This window comes from Rattus norvegicus, chromosome 1 (genome assembly GCF_021556685.1).
Source record: "Rattus norvegicus strain SHRSP/BbbUtx chromosome 1, alternate assembly SHRSP_T2T, whole genome shotgun sequence".
NCBI lineage: Eukaryota > Metazoa > Chordata > Mammalia > Rodentia > Muridae > Rattus > Rattus norvegicus.
The window spans coordinates 89,381,952-89,405,208 of record NC_141534.1 but is presented as its reverse complement, the minus strand read 5'-3'; the positions used below and the strand labels follow the sequence as shown (position 1 = coordinate 89,405,208).

At 40.7% G+C, this 23,257-nt stretch overlaps 1 protein-coding gene across 1 annotated transcript in view; it reads right to left on the bottom strand.

The window, feature by feature from the left end:
* Positions 1-19,042: 19,042 nt before the first annotated feature.
* LOC102550682 (carcinoembryonic antigen-related cell adhesion molecule 5-like) overlaps positions 19,043-23,257 on the bottom strand; it is a 40,130-nt gene continuing 35,915 nt past the window's right edge. Inside the window, exons 5-7 of the mRNA XM_087606780.1 lie at positions 22,061-22,420; positions 20,399-20,749; positions 19,043-19,405 (exon numbers count right to left, since the gene is read on the bottom strand). Of these exons, the coding sequence (XP_087462906.1) occupies positions 19,122-19,405; positions 20,399-20,749; positions 22,061-22,420 (995 nt within the window). The 3' untranslated portion in view covers positions 19,043-19,121. The remainder of the gene's footprint in view (positions 19,406-20,398; positions 20,750-22,060; positions 22,421-23,257) is intronic.

The following is a 23,257-nucleotide window of genomic DNA, read 5'->3' as shown; positions in this document are numbered from 1 at the left end:
TACCAGTCTGCAACCCCACCAACAATGGAGGAGTGTTCCTCTTTCTCCACATCCTCGCCAGCATCTGCTGTCACTTGAGTTTTTGATCTTAGCCAATCGCACTGGTGTGAGGTGAAATCTCAGGGTTGTTTTGATTTGCATTTCCCTTATGACTAAAGATGTTGAACATTTCTTTAGGTGTTTCTCAGCCATTCGGCATTCCTCAGCTGTGAATTGTTTGTTTAGCTCTGAACCCCATTTTTAATAGGGTTATTTGTTTCCCTGTGGTCTAACTTCTTGAGTTCTTTGTATATTTTGGATATAAGGCCTCTATCTGTTGTAGGATTGGTAAAGATCTTTTCCCAATCTGTTGGTTGCCGTTTTGTCCTAACCACAGTGTCCTTTGCCTTACAGAAGCTTTGCAGTTTTATGAGATCCCATTTGTCGATTCTTGATCTTAGAGCATAAGCCATTGGTGTTTTGTTCAGGAAATTTTTCCAGTGCCCATGTGTTCCAGATGCTTCCCTAGTTTTTCTTCTATTAGTTTGAGTGTGTCTGGTTTGATGTGGAGGTCCTTGATCCACTTGGACTTAAGCTTTGTACAGGGTGATAAGCATGGATCGATCTGCATTTGAAGATGGCCATTTTTACTACATTCGTATTACTGATACATGATCATGGGAGATCTTGCCATCTTCTGAGGTCTTCTTCCATTTTGAATTTTTTATTGGATATTTATTATTTACATTTCAAATGTTATTCCATTTCTCAGTTTCCTGTCCTTAAGCACCCTATCCTATTCCCCACTTTCCTACTTCTATGATGGTTTTCCCCTTCCACAACAACACTGACTTCCTGCCTCCTGCCCTGACATTCCCCTACACTGGGGGTGTCCAGCCATGGCAGGACCAAGGGTTTGTCTTCCCATTGATGCTCAAAAGGTCCATCCTCTGCTACATATGCAGTTTGATATTTTCATTGCAGTTTGAATTTTTTGGATATTTTGGTTAGGAACTTTTCACATTTTATCTTTTTTAGTAAATGTTTCACTATTTTCTATGGTACCTTCTACACCTGTGATTCTCTCTTCTGTTTCTTGTATTCTATTGGTGATTCTTGCTTGCATCTGTGAATCTTGATCTCTTTCCTAAGTTTTCCATCTCCAGAGTTGCCTCCCTTTGTGGTGTCTTTATTGTTTCTTTTTCCATATTTAGTTCTTGGACCATTTTTAATAATTCATTTACCTTCTTAACTGTGTTTGGCTGTATTTTTAAGAGATTTATTTGTTTCTTCTTTAATTTCTTCTACCTGTTTCCCTGTGTTTTCCTGTATTTCTTCAAGGGAGTTTTTATCCTCCTTAAAGACTATCTTCATGAAATGGGATTTTAGGTCATTATCTTGCTTTTCAGGCATGATAGGGTATCCAGGGCTTGTTGTGGTAGGATAACTTGGTTCTAATGGTGCCAAAGTGCAAAGAGTTCTGTAGTTTCTGATCTTGTCCTTGTTTCTGGCAATCTTGTTCTCTGATGGTGTTAACTGGTGTGGGTGTCTCAGACTGAAATTTTTCAGATAGGTAGAGCTCTGTGACCTGAGTTTAGGCTGGCTTCATATTAGGCAAGCAGTATTGTCTCTGATTATGGTGGGCCTCCTGAGTCTCTCATTAGAGTAGCCCTCCTGTGCCCTGGATCCCATGGCCATCCTGTGCCTTTGGTTACTGTCAAACTCCTGGGAGGTTCGCAGGCTGTAGTGTTTAGGCAGGTATCTGTCTGGCCAGTGATCTGGCAGGTTGAGGATATGAGCTGGAAGGAAGGTCTTAAATTTCTGGAAAGATCTAGTGCATGGAAAACTCTGAGATGTATGTGCATGAATGAATGAATGAATGAATGTGTGAAGGAGTTAGTGAATGATCGAAGGAATGTACCAATGCAATGCCTTTAAAGGGAGGCTCTTGTTGTAAGATAGCAAAACAATTAACAAACTACCCAAGATTTTCTAGGATTCCCCACATCTAGGCTGAACCTGGAAAAAATCAGAAAGGCAAACAAGAAAACTTCTGAGGGCCAGATCAGGAGGTTCAGATGAAGACTGAAACTTGATTACCCTCACACAGACTTGAAATCCTCATCTGTGTCTCTCCAGAAAACAACACTTCATCCCAAAGCTCAGTGTAGATCTTCTCAGTCCAGGATGTAATTTGTTTCATCTATATTCCTATTGAGCATGATGAGAGGGCTACAGAGGAGGTGGGAATGTGGTCCCTGTTATTAAAAATAATTTGTAAGGAAACATGTTTTCATAAGAATTGTGAAGGTTCCTGTAAATACTGCCATCAGAAATATACAAATGTGTAAAGGCCTTCACGGCAGGAGAGGCAGAAGTTTCTGTTTTTGATTGAAATAAAAGTCTAAGGTGTTATTAATGGAACATCAGGACCATATGGTGAAAACAGAAGAAAGTCACTTCTTATATCAACAGAGGGCAGTGGGAAATTCCTTGTCTATAGTAATCCACAGTGTCTCTATGGGCTATGATAAAACCACAATTAAATAGATAACAACCACAGATCAGGATGTAGCTTAGGAGTATGCTTGACTACCATAATCAAGGCCCTTGCAGCATACATATAAAGAGGACTGAACTATCCTCTCATGAGTGAGTCTGAGTTCTCCCTATTCCTCAATCACTTGGAATAACCTGGTTCTACTCCAAAGAGTAATGGCTCCTCAACCCCATTCCTGATGCAACACTGAACCCGAAATATTTGTCGTGGGATAATAAACACCGATGGTTTCAACCTACATGTCCATGTGGCTGCTTTAGTTTGTGAACCAAAGTTGAACTGGTTGTTCATATTCTAGTCTTGTGTGTAGGTATTTAGAGTCCTAAAGAAGTCAAATTTACTGTCAGCCAAGGTTCAGGTTGTTTCATTTCTGTTAGCACTGACTGAGACCAGGTTCAACAGTAATAAAATCCTAAGCAATTCACTGTGATACTGTGTGAAGTGAGAGTCATGTTTCCTTCAGAAAGACACAGCCTGTGTGAGAGGCTTTGTTGATTTGAGCATTATAGGCAGATTGCATATTGAGTCTGAAACACACAAGATAATGTTCCACTCTGAGGGGTTAGAATTATCTTCTGTGATGTGGCCTTGGATAGCAGTACTGTGCAGGCAACAGAGAAAAGATGGCCCTCTGTGGGATCTCTGATATTTGCAAAGGCATAGTTCCTCCACTATTGGTCTCCCTAAATTCAAGCACCAATACATGTCCTTAAAAACTGAGAAGTTGGCTCACAGGAGGACACAGGAGGACTGAATTCTCCAATACTGTTAATCCCCTCTGCAGAGTTAAAAAACAGTCTTTGACATATGTAAGCTGTACTACAGACCTTGATAATAAAGACCTTGAAGCTGAGGTCAGAGCTCCTTAGAGTGTCCTTGTTTTTACTGACCTAGCCTGCCTGAAGCTAGAGAATTCTGTGTCCCTCCAGCTGCACTGATCAACACTGATTGGTCTGGGCCAGTGCCCTCCAAAATTTTATTGTTCAAAAATGTCTTGCATATATGGCTGAATAATACTTCCCATTAAGCTTCCTGAGCAGCACCCACAGCCTATGCTTGGGACTTTATGTGTGGACAAAAAAACTCACACCTGAGACCAGAAGCAGGACCAGAATTCTGCTAACTACCCATGTTGAAACAAAATAAACATTAATGTAGTTGAAATCAGTGACTCTCTGTAAAGAACCTTGTGTTAGATGTAACATGTACCGGGAGGGACAAAGCAAAAAATAGTCCTTTATGTTCCTAGAGTAGAATCACATCAGAAAATATAGAATTTATTGTGCAGTATATGGAATTCTGCAGAAAATCACTAGAGTCATGAGTCTTAGTTCTGGAGTCAAATCTAACTGTCCATTTGTTATGATTCCTGAACAAGATGTCCTCTCAAGCTACAAATGACCAAGATTAATATTAGCCTCTCCTTGATCCACAGTCATCTGAGAAGGCCTCCAGCATAGAGACAGAAGATATGTAGCTGCAGACAGTTAGCTCACACTTCATAGCTGCCACCATGGCCTGTGTGAGTTTGAGCAGAGAGAGAGAGAGAGAGAGAGAGAGAGAGAGAGAGAGAGAGAGCGCCCTGTATCAGATTCAGTATTTATTGAGGAACACAGCAAAGCCTTCTTTACATGCAGGAGTGACAGTGGCACACCAGATAACACATAATTTCATCTGAAATAGGCAGGATGCAGAGTCCTGGAATTCTATAGAAATTTGCTGAGGCAGGAGTTCTTTCTGAGTCTTAGTTTCCCAGATATAGGACACATGGCTAATGGATGTTGAAATCTCTATAATGTCAGGTCTTTAATTGGATATTTTTCATTTACATTTCAAAAGTTATCAATTTTCCCACACCCAACTACCCACCCCTTCCAACCTCCCCACCCTGAGATTCACCTACACTGGGGCATCCATGCTTGCCAGAACCCAGGGCTTCTCCTCCCTTTGGTGCCCAATAAGGCCATCCTCTGATACATAAGCAGCTGGAGCCATGGGTCTATCCATGTGTACTCTTTCAGTAGTGGTTTAGTCCCTGGGAGCTCTGGTAGGTTGGTATTGTTGCTCTTATGGGGTTGCAAACCCCTTCAGTTCCTTCAATCCTTTCAGTTCCTTTACTCCTCCAGTGGCGACCCCATTCTCAGTTCAATGGTTGTCTGCAAGCATTTGCTTATGTATTTGTCATTCTCTGGCAGAGCCTCTCAGGAGACAGCTATATTAGGCTCCTGTCATGATGCACTTTTTGGCATCAGCAATATTTTCTGGGATTGGTGGCTGTATGTATATTGTCTGGATCCCCACATTGGGCAGACTCTGAATGGCCATTCCTTCAGTCTCTGCTCCAAGCTTTGTCTCTATATCTCCTCCAATGGATATTTTTGTTCCCCCTTCTAAGACAGACTGAAAGACCCACACTTTGGTCGTCCTTCTTTTTGAGCTTCATGTGGCCTATGGATTGTATCTTGGGTAATCTGAGCTTTTGGGCTAATATCCACTTATCAGTGAGTGCATATCAGTGAGTGAAGGAAATCATTCATTTGTGATCAGGTTACCTCACTAAGGGGGATATTTTCTAGTTCCATCCATTTGCCTATGAATTTCATGTAGCCATTGTTTTTAATAGCTGAATAGTACTCCATTGTGTAAATGTACCATATTATCTGTATCCATTCCTCTGCTGAAGGACATCTGGGTTCTTTCAGCTTCTAGTTATTATAAATAAGGCTGCTATGAACATAGTGGAGAATGTGTCCTCATTATATGTTAGAGCATTTTTGGGTATATGCCCAGGAATGGTCTAGCTGGGTCTTCAGGTAGTACTATGTCCAATTTTCTGAGGAACTTCCAGACTGATTTCTAGAGTGAATGTACCATCTTGCAATCCCACCAAAAATGAAGGGAGGTTCCTCCTCCACATCCTTGCCAGCATTTACTGTCACCTGAGTTTTTGATCTTAGCCACTCTTACTGGTGTGAGGGAGAAATCTCAGGGTTGTTTTGATTTGCATTTTCCTGATGACTAAGGATGTTGAACATTTCTTTAGGTACTTATCAGCCATTCATATTCCTCAGCTGAGAATTCTTTGTTTAGCTCTGTATCCCATTTTTAATAGGGTTATTTTATTCTTTGGAGCTGTCTTGGACAGAATCCTTCCAGTTTCTGCCTGTGCCTGGAGCTTACCCTGTCCCACAGCTTTCTGCACCCAAATTCCATGGAGGAGAGAGCTAGACTCTCAGAAGTAAGGACAATCCTGAGAGCTCAGGGGAGACCACACTTCTGCTCACATTCTTGGCCCAAGAGGAACCTGCCTGGAGTCCTCTGGACACAGGACCAAGGAGCAGTCTCAGGCATGATCCTTCTGGTTTCTGCCTGTGCTTGGAAATGACCCTTTGATACAACTCTCTGTACCCAGACCCTCCTGGGACAAAACTGATCTCCAGGAGTGCTGACACCCAGGCTTACAGGAGTGTCAAGTAACTGTAAGAGACAGCAAGGCCAGCTAACACCAGAGGCAACAAGATGATGAGAGGCAAGTACAGGAATTTATAATGCCACCTTAAATAAGAGCAAAACATAACCTTGACACAGGACAACTAGATGAGCAGCATCTGTTCCTATTTTCCTGAAGGAGAGATTCTGCACCAGACTTAAACCCTGAAGACACTGAGGTGTCAAGAGGATCTATGTCCACTGTCCCTCTCCTTGGGAATCTTAACTATTCTGTGAAGTCTCATGAGTTCATCAGAAGTGTTGCTTGAGGAACTGAGCACCTGTACAGCTGTGCTCTCTATGTAGAGTCAGAAGGAAATGCTCAGGTGACCAAAATAACTGTGGTTCTCATGGAAATGCACTGCCTGGTCCCATGAACTAGGAGATTCAGACAGGTAATAGATCAGTCTGCCCTGTCAGTTCTAGCAGGTCATATTCCAACCCTGCCCCCACTCTCCATGAGTGTCCTGAACTCAGGAGTCTAGAACACTGACCTTTAGCCAGGACTTTGTAGTAGTCCCCATTTAATAATATTTGATAATTCCCTCAGAAAGATCCTACTTGAAGACAAAGAGATTTTTTCTTTTACATTATGTGATTTTTCTGTTATATTTAGATTTTCCTTTTTTCTTTTTTAATTGGTATTTTATTTTATTTTTTAAATTTTATCACCTTGCCCAGTTTCCACTCTGGAAGCCCCCAATCCCAGTGCTTCTATGAGGGTGCTCCCCCATGTACCTAGCCACTCCCACTTAACCACCCAGGCATTTCCCTATACTGGTGTATTGAGCTTTCACATAGTCAATGGTCTCTCCTACCACTGATGTCCTACAAGGCCATCATCTGCCTCATATGTGGCTAGAGCCATGGGTACCTCCATGTGTGTCCTTTGGCTGGTGGTTTAGCCCCTGAGAGCTCTGTGGGGTCTAGTTTATTGATACTAATGTTCTTCTTCCTATGGGTTGCAAACCTCTAAATTCCTTTCAGTCCTTTCTCTAACTCCTCCATTGGGGACCCCATGCTCAGTCCAATCATTGATTCTGAACATCCACCTCTGTATTTGTCTAACTCTGGTAAAGCCTTTAGGGAGATAGCTATATCAGGAGTCTGTGAGCAAGCACTTTTTGGCATCCACAATATTGTCTGGCTTTGATGTCTGTGTATGGGATGGATCCCCAGGTGGGACAGTCTCTAGATAGCCTCTTTAACAGCTTCTGCTACTTACTTTGTCTCTGTATTTGCTCCCTTGAGTAGTTTGTCCCCCCTTCTAAGAAGGGCTGAAGCATCCACACTTTGGTCTTCCTTCCTCTTAAGCTTCATGTGGCCTGTGAATTGTATGTTGGGCTTTCTGAGATTTGGGCTAATATCCATGTATCAATGATTGTATACCATGTGTGGTTTTCTGTGACTGGGTGACTTCACTCAGGATGATACTTTACAATTCCATCAATTGCCTAAGTAGTTTATAAAGTAATTGTTTTTTATTAGTTAAGTAGTACAAAATGTACGTTTTGTGTACCCATTCCTCCATTGAAGGACATCTGGGGTCTTTCCAGCATCTAGCTATTATACATAAGATTGTTATAAACACAGTGGATTGTATATCCTTGTTATATGTTGGAGCATTTTTGGGTATGTGCCTAGAAGTAGTGTAGATGGGTCCTCAGGTAGTACTGTGTCCACTTTTCTGAGGAACTGCCAGACAGATTTCCACAGTGTTTGTATCAGCTTGCAATCCCACCAACAATAGAGGAGTGTTCCTCTTTCACACATCCTTACAAGCATGTGTTACAACCTGAGATTCTTATCTTACCAGTACTGATTGGTATGAGATGGAATCTCAGGGTTCTTTTGATTTACATTTTCCTGATGATTAAGGATGCTAAACATTTCTTTAGGTGCTGCTCAGCCATTTCATATTCTTCTTGAGAATTCATAGTGTGGTTCTGTACTACATTATTAATAGGGTTATTTGGTTCTCTGTAGTCTAACTTCTTGAAATATATATATATATATACATATATATATATAGGATAGGATATATTTACATAGGATTTATATAGAATTTATATTTATATAGGATATATATAGGATTTATATAGGATATATTTATATAGGATAGGATAGGATAGGATATATTTATATAGGATTTATATAGTATATATATATATATATATATATATATATATATATACATATATATTGGCTCTCTATTGGATGTAGGATTGGTAAACATTTTCCCATCCGTAACTTGCCATTTTGTCCTATTGACAGTGTCTTTTGCCTTACAAAAGATTTGCAATTTTATGAGGTCCCATTTGTTGATTGTTGATCTTAAAGCATAAGCCATTGATTTTCTGTTCAGGAAATTTTCTCCTGTGCCTATGTGTTCCAGGCTCTTTCCCACTTTCTCTTCAGTTAGAGTCAGTATATGTGGTTTATGGGAAGGTCCTTGATCCACTTGGACTTCTGCTTCATAAAAGAAGATAACAATAGATTGATTTGTTTTCTGGTAGAGACTGTTTGGAGTTCTGAAGGCTTCTTCTGTGTTCATTGGCATCTCTTTCATAAGGAAGATTTCTTCTATAATTTTATTGAAGACATTTAAGTTGGGAACCTTCATTCTTTTCTATACCTTAGGTTTCATCTTCTCATTGTGTTCTGGATGCCTTGATTGTATCAGATTTGGAGCTTTTTGTTTTTGACTATTGTGTAAATGTTTTCTATGGTATCTTCTACCCCTGAGATTCTCTCTTCTATCTCTTGTATTCTGTTGATGATGCTTGCATCTATGACTCCTGAACTCTTTCTTATGATTTCTATCTCCAGGTTTTTCTCCCTTTGTGATTTCTTTATTATTTCTATTTGAATTTTTAGATGCTAACTGGTTTTGTTCAATTCCTTCACCTATTTGGTTGTGTTTTACAGTAATTCTTTAAGCAATTTTTGTGTTTACTCTTTAAGGGCTTCTACTTGTTTACCTGTGTTTTCCTATATTTTTATGGGAGTTATTTATGTCCTTTTAAAAATCCTCTATCATAGTTCTGAGATGGGATTTCAAATTCAAACCTTGCTTTTCTTGTTTGTTGGGATATCTAGTATTTGCCATGGGGTGAGAACTGAGTTCTCATGATGCCAGATAGTCTTGGTTTCTGTTGCTTATGTTCTTGCTATTCCCTCTTGCCAGCAGGTTATCTCTTATGTTGGTTAGTCTTGCTGTCCCTCCTGTGGGCCTGTGATCTTAGGAGTGGGAGGGCTTCTGGGAGATCAGTTCTCTCAGGGCAGGTTTTGGGTCCAAGGTCTGTGGGACAGCCCCAGCTCTAGGTGCAGATGGAGAATGGAAAGGTCTGTCCTAAGCTACCCTGTGACTACTGTGCATTATGCACTCCTAGTGTGTCTTTCTTTGGATGGTCAATGGAGAGACAGTGGGGTCTCACCTGTCGGCTGTGGGCTTAGGAGGGAGAGTGTTTCTGGCAGACTAGTTCCTTGCTTGCAAGTTTTGGGTCCAAGAACTGCGGGGTAGTCACAGGTCTGGGTCCAGAAGGAGACCAGAAGGGTCCCATCCAAGACTGCACTGTGGCATCTGAATCATGTGCACTACTGGCATGTCTCTCTTTAGAATATCAGTGGAGAGAAAGTTTGGTCCTACCTGTGGGCTGTGGGCTTAGGAGGGAGAGTGATCCTGGAAGATCAGGATAATAGGTATCCTGTAGTAGAGAGCAAAGATTCTATGTACAGAAATGCCTCAAAGTAATCCACTATTTACACAAACTCAAGGAAAAGGCCCACATGATCATTTCATTATATGCTGAGAAAGCATTTGACAAAATTCAACACTCCTTCAGGTTAAAATTACTGGACAGATCAGAAATTCAAGGCCCATACCTAAACATAGTAAAAGCAATATACAGCAAACCAGTAGCCAATATCATACTAAATGGAGAGAAACTTGAAGCAATCCCACTAAAATCAGGGACTAGACAAGACTGCCCACTCTCTCACTACTAATTTAGTATAGTACTTGAAGTTCTAACCAGAGCAATTGGACAACAAAAAGAGGTCAAAGGGACATAAATTGGAAAAGAAGTCAAAATATCACTATTTGACGATGATATAGTAATTTAATAACCCCAGAAATTTCACCAGAGAACTTCTACAGCTGATAATTTCAACAAAGTGGCTGAATATAAGTTGGTTCTTTGAGAAAATCAACAAGATAGATAAACCCTTAGCCAGACTAACGAGAGGACACAGAGAGTGTGTCCAAATTAACAAAATCAGAAATGAAAAGGGAGACATATCTACAGAATCAGAGGAAATTCAAAAATCATCAGATCTTACTATAAAAGCCTATATTCAACAAAACTTGAAAACCTGCGGGAATTGGACAATTTCCTAGACAGATACCAGGTACCGAAGTTAAATCAGGAACAGATAAACCAGTTAAACAACCCCATAACTCCTAAGGAAATAGAAGCAGTCATTAAAGGTCTCGCAACCAAAAAGAGCCCAGGTCCAGATGGGTTTAGTGCAGAATTCTATCAGATCTTCATAGAAGACCTCATACCAATACTATCCAAACTATTCCACAAAATTGAAACAGATGGAGCACTACAGAATTCCTTCTATGAAGCCACAATTACTCTTTTACCTAAACCACACAAAGACACAACAAAGAAAGAGAACTTCAGACCAATTTCCCTTATGAATATCGACGCAAAAATACTCAATAAAATTCTGGCAAACCGAATCCAAAAACAAATCAAAACAATCATCCACCATGACCAAGTAGGCTTCATCCCAGGCATGCAGGGATGGTTTAATATACGGAAAACCATCAACGTGATCCATTATATAAACAAACTGAAAGAACAAAACCACATGATAATTTTATTAGATGCAGAGAAAGCATTGGACAAAATTCAACACCCCTTCAGTATAAAAGTCCTGGAAAGAATAGGAATTCAAGGCCCATACCTAAGCATAGTAAAAGCCATATACAGCAAACCAGTTGCTAACATTAAACTAAATGGAGAGAAACTTGAAGCAATCCCACTAAAATGAGGGACTAGACAAGGCTGCCTACTCTCTCCCTACTTATTCAATATAGTTCTTGAAGTTCTAGCCAGAGCAATCAGACATCAAAAGGAGATCAAGGGGATACAGATTGGAAAAGAAGAAGTCAAAATATCACGATTTGCACATGATATGATAGTATATTTAAGTGATCCCAAAAGTCTACCAGAGAACTACTAAAGCTGATAAACAACTTCAGCAAAGTGGCTGGGTATAAAATTAACTCAAATAAATCAGTAGCCTTCCTCTACACAAAAGAGAAACAAGCCCAGAAAGAAATTAGGCAAATGACACCTTTCATAATAGACCCAAATAATATAAAGTACCTCGGTGTGACTTTAACCAAGCAAGTAAAAGATCTGTACAATAAGAACTTCAAGCCTCTGAAGAAAGAAATTGAAGAAGACCTCAGAAGATGGAAAGATCTCCCATGCTCATGGATTGGCAGGATTAATATAGTAAAAATGGCCATTTTACCAAAAGCGATCTACAGATTCAATGCAATCCCCATCAAAATACCAATCCAATTCTTCAAAGAGTTAGACAGAACAATTTGCAAATTCATCTGGAATAACAAAAAACCCAGGATAGCTAAAACTATCCAGAACAATAAAAGGACTTCAGGGGGAATCACTATCCCTGAACTCAAGCAGTATTACAGAGCAATAGTGATAAAAACTGCATGCTTTGGTACAGAGCCAGACAAATAGACCAATGGAATAGAATTGAAGACCCAGAAATGAACCCACACACCTATGGGCACTTGATTTCTGACAAAGGAGCCAAAACCATCCAATGGAAAAAAGATAGCATTTTCAGCAAATGGTGCTGGTTCAACTGGAGGTCACTATGTAGAAGAATGCAGATCGATCCATGCTCATCACCCTGTACAAAGCTTAAGTCCAAGTGGATCAAGGACCTCCAAATCAATCCAGATACACTCAAACTAATAGAAGAAAAACTAGGGCAGCATCTTGAACACATGGGCACTGGAAAAAATTTCCTGAACAAAACACCAATGGTTTATGCTCCTAGATCAAGAATCGACAAATGGGATCTCAAAAAACTGCAAAGCTTCTGTAAGGCAAAGGACACTGTGGTTAGGACAAAATGGTAACCAACAGATTGGGAAATGATCTTTACCAATCCTACAACAGATAGAGGCCTTATATCCAAAATATACAAAGAACTCAAGAAGTTAGACTGCAGGGAGACAAATAACCCTATTAAAAAATGGTGTTCAGAGCTAAACAAAGAATTCACAGCTGAGGAATGCCGAATGACTGAGAAACACCTAAAGAAATGTTCAACAGCTTTAGTCATAAGGGAAATGCAAATCAAAACAACCCTGAGATTTCACCTCACACCAGTGAGAATGGCTAAGATCAAAAACTCAGGGGACAGCAAATGCTAGCAAGGATGTGGAGAAAGAGGAACACTCCTCCATTGTTGGTGGGATTGCAGACTGGTACAACCATTCTGGAAATCAGTCTGGAGGTTCCTCAGAAAATCGGACATTGAACTACCTGAGGATCCAGCTATACCTCTCTTGGGCATATACCCAAAAGATGCCCCAACATATAAAAAAGACACGTGCTCCACTATGTTCATCGCAGCCTTACTTATAATAGCTAGAAGCTGGAAAGAACCCAGATGCCCTTCAACAGAGGAATGGATACAGAAAATGTGGTACATCTACACAATGGAATATTACTCAGCTATCAAAAACAATGCCTTTATGAAATTCATAGGCAAATGTTTGGAACTGGAAAATATCATCCTGAGTGATGTTACCTGAGTGAGGTAACCCAATCGCAGAAAAACACACATGGTATGCACTCATTGATAAGTGGCTATTAGCCCAAATGCTTGAATTACCCTAGATGCCTAGAACAAATGAAACTCAAGACGGATGATCAAAATGTGAATGCTTCACTCCATCTTTAAAAGGGGAACAAGAATACCCTTGGCAGGGAATAGAGAGGCAAAGATTAAAACAGAGACTGAAGGAACACCCATTCAGAGCCTGCCCCACATGTGGCCCATACATATACCGCCACCCAATTAGACAAGATGGATGAAGCAAAGAAGTGCAGGCCGACCGGAGCCGGATATAGATCTCTCCTGAGAGACACAGCCAGAATACAGCAAATACATAGGCGAATGCCAGCAGTAAAGCAATGAACTGAGAACAGGACCCCCATTGAAGGAATCAGAGAAAGAACTGGAAGAGCTTGAAGGGGCCCGAGACCCCATATGAACAACAATGCCAAGAAACCAGAGCTTCCAGGGACTAAGCCACTACCCAAAGACTATACATGGACTGACCCTGGACTCTGACCTCATAGGTAGCAATGAATATCCTAGTAAGATCACCAGTGGAAGGGGAAGCCCTGGGTCCTGCTAAGACTGAACCCCCAGTGAACTAGACTGTTGGGGGGAGGGCGGCAATGGGGGGAGGATGGGGAGGGGAACACCCATACAGAAGGGGAGGGGTAGGGATTAGGGGGATGTTGGCCCGGAAACCGGGAAAGGGAATAACACTCGAAATGTATATAAGAAATACTCAAGTTAATAAAAAAAAGAAAAGAAAAAAAGTATTACCCAATATAATAAAGATGTGAAAAAAACAATTAATTCTCGAAATTCTTAGCCAAATGAATGGAATTAGAAAATATCATCCAGAATGCGGTAACCCAATCACAAATGAAGTAAATACATGCTATGCATGGACAAACGTTTGAAATACCCAAGATATAATTCAGAGACTACATGAAGCTCAAGAAGAACGAGGACAAAAGTGTGAATGATTTAGTCCTTCTTAGAACGGGTGACCAAACTAGTCATAGGAGGAAATATGGAGGCAAAGTGTGGAGGAGAGACTGAAGGAAAGGCCATTCAGAGACTGTCACTCATGGGCTTCCATCCCACATCCCACAGTCACTATTGGTAATGCTAAGAGGTGCATGCTGACAGGACCCTGAAACTTAGAAAGGGGATAACATTTGAAGTGTAAATAAAATATCCAGTGAAAAATGTCAAAAAACCCAGGGTAGTGAAAATTATTCTCAACAATAAAAGAACTCCTGGGGGTATCACCATCCCTGAACTCAAGCTGTACTACAGAGCAATTGTAATAAAAACCACATGGTATGGGTCCAGAGATAGACAAGTAAATTAGTGGAATAGACTTGAAGACCCAGAAATGAGCCCATATACCTATGGTCACTTAATCTTTGACAAGGAAGCCAAAACAATCCAGTGGAAAAAAAGATAGCGTTTTCAACAAATAGTGCTGGTTCAACTGGTGATCAGCATGTAGAAGAATGCAGATCAATCCATTCTTCTTGCTTCATACAAAGCTCAAGTCCAAGTGGATCAAAGACCTTCACTGAAAACCAAATACACTGAAACTAATAGAAATCAAATAGGGAAAGAGCCTCAAACACATGGGCACAAGAGAATATTTTCTGAGCAGAACACCAGTGGCTCAGGTTATAAGATCAACAATTGACAAATGGATTCTCATAAAAATTGAAAAGGTTCTGCAAGGTAAAGGTCATTGTCAATAGGACAAAACAGCAACCTACAGATTGGTAAAAGATCTTTTCCAACCCTATGTCCAATAGAGGGCTTATATTTAAAACATACCAAGAACTCAAGACGCCATACTCCAAAGAACCAAAGAACCCTATTAATAATGGGGTACAGTTGTGCTAAGCTGTTAATTTATGCTTAATGGCATGAGTAAGTGAGAGGGGAAGAGATTACAATTGAAATGTAAATATATAAAATATCCAAGAAAAATAAAATTTTAAAAAATGGGATTCAGAGCTAAACAAAGATTTCTCAACTGAGGAATCTCTAATAGCCATGACGCACCTAAATAAATGTTCAAAGTTTTTACTCATCAGGAAAATGAAATTCAAAATGACACTAGGATTCCACCTCACACCAATCAGAATGGCTAAAATTCAGGTGACAGCCGATGCTGGCAAAGATGTGGAGAAAGAGAAACACTCCTCCATTGCTGGTGGGATTGCAAGCTGGTAAAAACACTTTTGAAAAGAATCTGGACGTCCCTCAGAAAATTGAAAATAGTTCTACCTGAAGATCCAGCTACACCATTACTGGGCATATATTCAAAAGATACTCCAACATATAACAAGGACACATGCTCCCCTATGTTTATAGCAGCCTTACTTATAATAACTAGAATCTGGAAACAACCCAGATGTTTGTCAACAGAAGAATAAATGGATACAGAAAATGTGGTAGATTATATAATAGAGTACTACTGAGCTATTAAAAAAGACTTCATTAAATTCACTCAAATGGATGGAACTAGAAAATATGATCCTGAGTGATGAAACCCAGACACAAAGGAACTCACACGGTATGTACTCACTGATAAGTGGGTAATAGCCTCAAAGCTCAGAATACTCATGGTACGACTCACAGACCATGTGAAGCCTAAGAAAATGAAGATCCAAATGTGGATGCTTCAGTTTCACTTGGAAAGTGGTGCAAAATAATCATGGGAAGTAGAGGGAGGGAAGGTGCTGGGAGGAAGACAGGAGGGTGATGGAAAAAAGAGAGGCAGGATCAGGTATGCGAAGAGACAGGAGAGACGTACAGAAGGTCAGAAATTTGAAGAGAAATATGTATCAGTGCAGGATGGAGAACTGGAGGTAGCTAGTAGAAAGTCTCAGATGCCAGAGAAGTGAGAGGTTCCTTGAACCCAAAAGTTTTGACATTAGCAGGAATACCCAACAAAAGGGAGAGAGAATCTGTAGATACCATCACTAGTAGATAGGCATGGCCCCCATTTGAAGGATGAGGCCACCTACCCATCTCAAATTATTAACCCAGAATTTTTCCTTTCTAAACTAAATGGAAGGACAAAAATGGAGCAGAAACTGAAGGAATGGCCATCCAGAGACTGCCCCACCTAGGAATTCATCCCATTTGCAGACTCCAAATCCCAACAATATTGCTGATGCCAAGAAGCACTTGCTGACCAGAGTCTGGTATAGCTTTCCCATGAGAGGTTCTGCCAGCACCTGACTAATACAAATGCAGATACTCATAGGTAACCATCAGACTGAGCCCAGGGACCCCAATGTAAGAGTTAGGGGAATGTCTGAAGGAGATGAAGGGGATTGCAACCTCATAGGAATAACAACAAGATCAACTAACCAGACCACCCAGAGCTCCCAGGAACTAAAGCACCAACCAAACAGTATATACCTGGAGGGATCCTTGCCTCCAGCTACATATGGAGCAGAGGATTGCCTCATCTGGCATCAATGGGAGGGGAGCCCCTTGGCCTATGGAGGCTTGATGCCCCAGAGTAGGGGGATGCTATAGGGGTGGGAGGGGATCCTCAGTGGAGGATCACCCTCATAGAGGCAAAGCGGGAATGGGACAGGGAGTTTGTGGATGGGAAAACTTGAATGAGGACAACATTTGAAATGCAAATAAATAAAATAACCAATAGAAAAAAGAAATGGTTTGGAGATAGAAATTTTGGAGAGTCTGAATGAGGCTCCCCTTTGATGAGGTAGGAATAGTGGACAGATCATCTAGAAGATGCAAAGGAAGTGTCAGGAGTTTGTTCACTGAGAAATATCCCTCATAGTCTCAGGCATATGAACAGGTAGCCTTGAGCTGTTTGGTGAGAATTCAGAGCCACAACCTCTGCAGTCATATCATCCTTGGGCAAAGTTTTGAGACTAGCAAGCTCTGAATCCTTTCCTATTCTATCTTTGCTTTGTGCTTGCAGTTCAATATCTTTAGTTCTCAGCTTCTTTCTCCTGCCACAATATTGACATCTTTATGCCATGCTTCACTGCCATGAAGGACCATAAACCCAAATAAATTGTTTTCTCTATAAGTTGTTTTAGTCATGGTGTTTTATTACAGAAACAAAGGAACTAAAAGTTTCCTGGATGAAGATTGGAAGGGGGGGGCTTCCTGGTCTTCAGAAGTTCACAGTAGGTCTGATAGGCATGTAGGCTTCCACTAATTACTACCTAATTGAGGCTAGAAGTGTAAGTTAGTATTGTATCTGTGTACCAAGCCCAATATCAGCATATCTTATGTTGTGAAAACTTCCAAGTAAACTCACATGTGTTAACTGAGCCTGAGTCTAAGATCCCATTTTTCTTTGTCATAGGTAGTAACCCTGAGATTCTTCAGACAGGAGAAGTCCTTCTATGCCATTCTTGGCTCCAGAATAAGTCTTACTAGATATCCTGGGGCTAGCACAGGAAAAAATGGCATAGAACCAACCTGGATGTATATATAGTTGTAAAACTAAAAGGAACTAAGTAGTCTGTCTCTGGACATTATGGAATACAAGTTACTCATATGTAACACTCAGACTGACTGTGTCACATTGTTTTGCCCTCATGAAGTTCCATATTCTACACTAAAATACTCCTGTGTGAACTCCCATAACACTGATTAAGGGAGATTCCTGTTGCTTTCAGACAACTTCAGCCTGGCACCTTCTGAGAGGCTTTAACCACTTATCTACCATAGAGAAGATTATATCCTGAGTCTTGAGTTTATGTTTTAATGCCACAAATGCTCACCCAACTTGGAGCTAGATTTACTACCTCTGGTTGTAACAGTGTTGTGGAGATAACACAAAGGGTATTTCCCTTTGTTGGACTTTTGATCCTTGCAATTGACTTTCCACTAGTGTTGGCATCTTGCCTCCATGTTGACCAGACTTCAGAGGGAGAGACTGAGAAGGTGAATCTCTGGCAGATGCAGGGGTATCTGAATGCTCAGAGATGGTGTATGTGTTATGTCCTTTGTAAAAAAAACACAAAAATTTCTTATATATGAGCGGAGATACATAGCTTGATGATAGACATACCTAGGATGACCATTCAGCCCAAAATTCTGTGTTCCTCTAGATGTGCTGACCTCCTCTGCTCAGCATGGGTCAGTTCCCTCCAAGTCTTCACTGTCTAACGCTACCCTCCATATAGGTGGTGATGAGAGTTCCAATTGTGCTTCTCCAGGAAGACTCATAGATGGTGCTCAGGATTCAGTGTGTGAACAGAAACAGAAAACCCAGGAAGCCATGACTTTCAGCTCAGTGGTCTCGTTGAGCCACAACTTGAGCCATTATGCTTAGATGGTTCATGATAAGCCACTGGCTACCTAAGGATGAGGCATGAATCTAAGAATGAAGTAGCAATGTGAATGGTGCAGACAGGCTTTGCAATATATATATATATATATATATATATATATATATATATGTTATATATATATGAATGTGAAATGGGAGATATATATGATCTATAATTGATATGTGTGATACATGATACAGAATGTGTAATATATGATATGATATCTAATACATAATATGTAATTAATCCCATAATCTCAAATCATATAAACAGGAAAAGTATCACTATGAGATCTGACTGTAAAAGTCAGTTTCAGGATAAAAACAGTGAGTGGAGAATAACACCAGGAATTTTTCATCTGGACATCAAACAAGTTGTGGGTCAAAACTATTTAGAAACAATCTATGTGGACAGGGATCCATGTACAGTCCCTTCTCCTGTCACTCTTTCTAACTTCCCATGGAAGACTGACGTCCAGGTAGATCTGATGTTAGATGAAACTATTTGAGGATATGAGGAGATGTTTGTCTCCATGCATACACTGCACCATTTAACAGGGAACTCACAACATTTGTAAGCTTGAAGCACATAAAATTAGTGTTCATAGATTCTAAAAAAAGGCTATATATTTAATCCACAACCTAAGCTCTTAACCTCAATTGTGTTTATTATATTATGTCTTTGTTTTGGAAAACAGATTTCATATTAAATTACGGCCTGTTCTTCTACACATGGTTATGTCAGGACTATAGGTATGCGTGACCATAAGTTACATGTGTGGTAACTGACAATTTTTACCACATAACTTGTCTCCATTTTGCACCCCGTCAATGACCCTACTCTGCTGTAGGACAAGAAGAGATAGGTCACTCTTCGATCACTGTCAGACTGACTGGGAGACTGGTCTTTGAACTGACTGGGTTGGAGACCTCACATTGATACTTTCCAGCATCCTCCCTCCTGACAGGATCTATACTGAGTTTGCACTTTGATGGGGACAGGGTCATCCTCCCTGTAAGCTGCAGACTCTGCTTATTGAAGAGCCAACGGATGGAGACTCCAGGGTCAGTTGAGAAGCAAGTGAAGACCACTGAGCTCTGTACTCTGACCATGGTGTCAGTGACTCGCACGAAGGGCCATGAAACAGGGTCTGTGAAGAAACAGCAGAGGGGACAAAATGACAGTAGTGCCTCAGAGAGCTCAATGATTTCCTCAATAGTTCACACTTAGTAAAGCTCCCAGGGAGGAGAAATTGAAGCTGTTATTATAGAGATATCTTGTGTGTTTTATTTCTCATCCATGGGCTGTGGGTGCCTGAATCACCCACTGAGTTAACCGTGTTTCAGTTTCTCTATAATCTGGCCCATGGCACATGATCATATCTATGATTTAAGCTTATTTATGATCAATTTTCTAGATCTTGGAATGAAGTAGCTGCTCAAACCAGAAGTATATACCTGCAGAAGAATATTCCCTCTGCTGGACCCCTGAGGACAAGTAATAGGGTAGAGTAACTGTCTCCACCGCTTCTTCCATTGGGGAAACGGACTTTTCTGTGAAGTCTCATAAACCCTACACAATAATTGGTTCATGCTCCAGGAACATGTGCGAAGTAATTCAGAAGAAGGTGATGGTCCAAGTGATCCACAAAACTTAATCTTTCTTGGCAGTGTATAGCTGGTTATACAGTCTGTGGACCATCAGCAATCAGGATAAACTTGTTCTCTGTAAGCTCTAACAAAAATCAAAACAAAACATTGACTAAAAAGTTCCCAGTGGCACCTGGAGATGAAGCATGAACCCAAAGTATCCTGGTGGGCTTTGTGAAGAGCAAATGTCTCCCTCAACCAGGGCCTTCCCAAGCCCCACAGAGTCTCTCTTGGAGTCAGTGAGAACCACAAGAGACTGTGCTGGGTCTGATGTCCTAGTATTGAGTTATCCAGCAAATGTTCTCCTCTCTGCAAGAAGATACTGGTCAGGAATTCTGGTCTACTGCAGTTTGTCTAATGAATGCAGGCCCACATCCCAGTGTGGAGAGAAAACATAATGGGAGAGTGAAGATCTCGAGTTCTTTCCAGTCAGTACAGCATATAAAGCAAGATAAGTCATGCAAAGCAGCTAGAGGCCAGTGAGAGTCACTTACTATTTACATGAACTTGCACGTAGGCTCTCTCAGTTTTGAAGTCCTTATGTAAAATTTCTAACATATATAATCCTGCATCATTCTCAGTAACATTCTGGATCAGCATGGATCCATTCAGGTGCACCATCTCTCTTCCGCTGTGTGCAAGACCCCAGATAGTAGATTTCACGGCTGTGCTATATTCTGCAATTTTAAATTTATCTGTCCTATACACTGATTTGTACCAAAAAAATGTCTGAATTTCTCCTGGCACTTTATAAACTAGGAGAAGAACACTTTTCCCTACAGCAACATTCTGAGGTATTGGTTCAATCTTGAGTTGGTCAGAGGTGAGGTTACAGCAAGTAGAGGCTACAAGAAAAGAGAAAACGTTATCAGTTGAGCAACATTTGGTTGGCGTTAAAAGAAATGAGCTTTGTCCTGAGCAAACTAATTGATCCTTCAGTCTAAAGATGGAGGCACAGGTATGTCTCTCCTACCTGATGGAGGTCAGCATATAACATCAATTCTGTCAGGGGCTCTGGGTGTATCATTTCCTCGACAAAAATATCTCCTCCTCTTCCTCCTCCCCTCCCCACCTCCCATGTTTTCTCCATGACTGCCTCCTCACTGCCTTCAGCCAGACAATGGACACACTCATACCCACTGAAGTTTGAGATGATGCCTCCCCTGAACTCTTGGTAACTTTTTTTTTTCCTTTTTTTTTTTTTTCGGAGCTGGGGACCGAACCCAGGGCCTTGCGCTCGCTCGGCAAGCGCTCTACCGCTGAGCTAAATCCCCAACCCCTCTTGGTAACTTTTGTTCCAATTTGCTTTATAGCTACATCCCACCGCTAAATTTCCCTACTACACATGCGTGCTGCTCTGTCCTGAAGCCCATGTGACTGGGGCTGAAAAAGGGCCAGGAGAAGTCTGATTTTGTTGGCAGGCTCAGGTATTAGAAAATGTTCAGATACTAGAATGGCTGGCTTTATGTCAAGTTGAAACAAGTGAGAGCCTTTTGAAAAATGGAAGCAACAGGCTTGACCTGGGAAACCCTAGAGTATATAATGTTTAATGGGATACAGATATTGCAGGGTCCAGACCACTGCAGGACAATTCACCCCTCTGCTATCAGTCCTAGGGGCATAAAAGGAAGCATAGAACACTGGGCGAGCCATAAGGAGCAAAGCAGTAAGCAGTACTTACATTTATAGACCCCTGATACCTGGAGCTGATACATTTCCCACTTTGACAAGATTGGTCTAAAACCCTGGTTCCCACTAAGAACTGAGAAAAGTAAGGGTAATATCCTGGCCAATAATCCCCAGGGTCACCTGTGGTCAAGCCTGGGTCAGGTGACTGTGGTCTGGGCTTCCTGGTACTCACTTCTCTGTGAGAATGCAATGGTTTCCTCATGTATATGACTACAACTCTGATGCTTGGCAGGGTCAGACATCTTAAGCTGAGTTGATTACCATTAATGACTTCTTTGGTAAAGGGGAAAGTCAGACAACAAAGTCTGATCTATGGCTGTTTGTCTCCACCATGTATGTCCTGCACTAAGTTTTCAAACCCCAACATGGGGACACAGTGCAGTGGGAGAAGAAGGCACAGTACAGAAATGACAATCCTGTGTGTCTAAGGCCCACCCTGCACTGAACGATCACAGAAATCTACTTACTGTCCAGCTGGAGTTGCACATGTGCTACTTGATCTGTGAGATCTGTACTCATAGTTCGTAGAGTATAGAATCCGATGTCATTCTGTGTGAAATTGTGGAGCAGCAGGGATCCATTGCTGTACACTGTTTCTCGACCACTGTGTGCAGGCCCTTGCGTGCTTGAGCTTGTGGCTCTTATGTGTTGTGTGAGCTCAAATTTCTTCTCTGCAAACACCCCTTTATACCAAAATAGGGACATAAGATTTTTTGGGAGATTGTGAACCAGTAGAAGAACACTTTCCCCTTCAGCAATCCTGGGTGGCACTGATTCAATACTGAGATGAGCAGTGGAAATAGGATCCTTGGAGTTTGAAACAGGGGCTAGATGCAAAGAGAGAGAACCATATTAATTGTGACTTTTGTGTTTTGGTAAGATGATTCCCTATGTCCTGAGGGGGTGTTCATCATTAAGCCTAACTGTGTGGATGAGTGTCTCCCTGTTCTACTTTGTGTCCCTCTACTTGTGATTTTCTCTGCATGGTGTTCTCTACTCAGGTGTCAACATGGTTCTGGCTCACTATCCTCAGATCCCTACAGACATTCAGCACAGACTGTTGTTAGAGTGATGCACCCCCTACCATTGTCTCTACATGCCCTGCATCTTATCTCCCTGGATCTTTGTTGTTTATCTTGTTGTAGTTACTCTCTTCTGTACTTCTTGTGGTTCCAATCATCTCATTTCAATTTATAGCTTGCTTTACTGACCATGTTTCCAGTCAACTTGGTCTGGAATATTATATTATTGGGATTTGTCTTTTAAGGAAATACAGTCTAGAAAAACAATCAGATACCTTTGGATAATGAATGACTGAATTAATGAATGAATGAAGTTGCATCATCCTTTATGTCTCTCAATATATGTACGTATACAAAAAATTCATAAATATATGTATACATATGTATGTGTATATACATATACATATGTATATGTATGTATATGTGTATGTGTATGTACATATGTACATATGTATTTATATACATATGTGTGTATGTATATACATATATATGTGTATGTATATGTATATACATATGTATATACATATGTGTATATGTATGTATGTGTATGTATATGTATATACATGTTATGTATATATGTATATATATGTGTGCATGAATATATGTATGTGTATATATATGTACATAGATGTACATGATTTA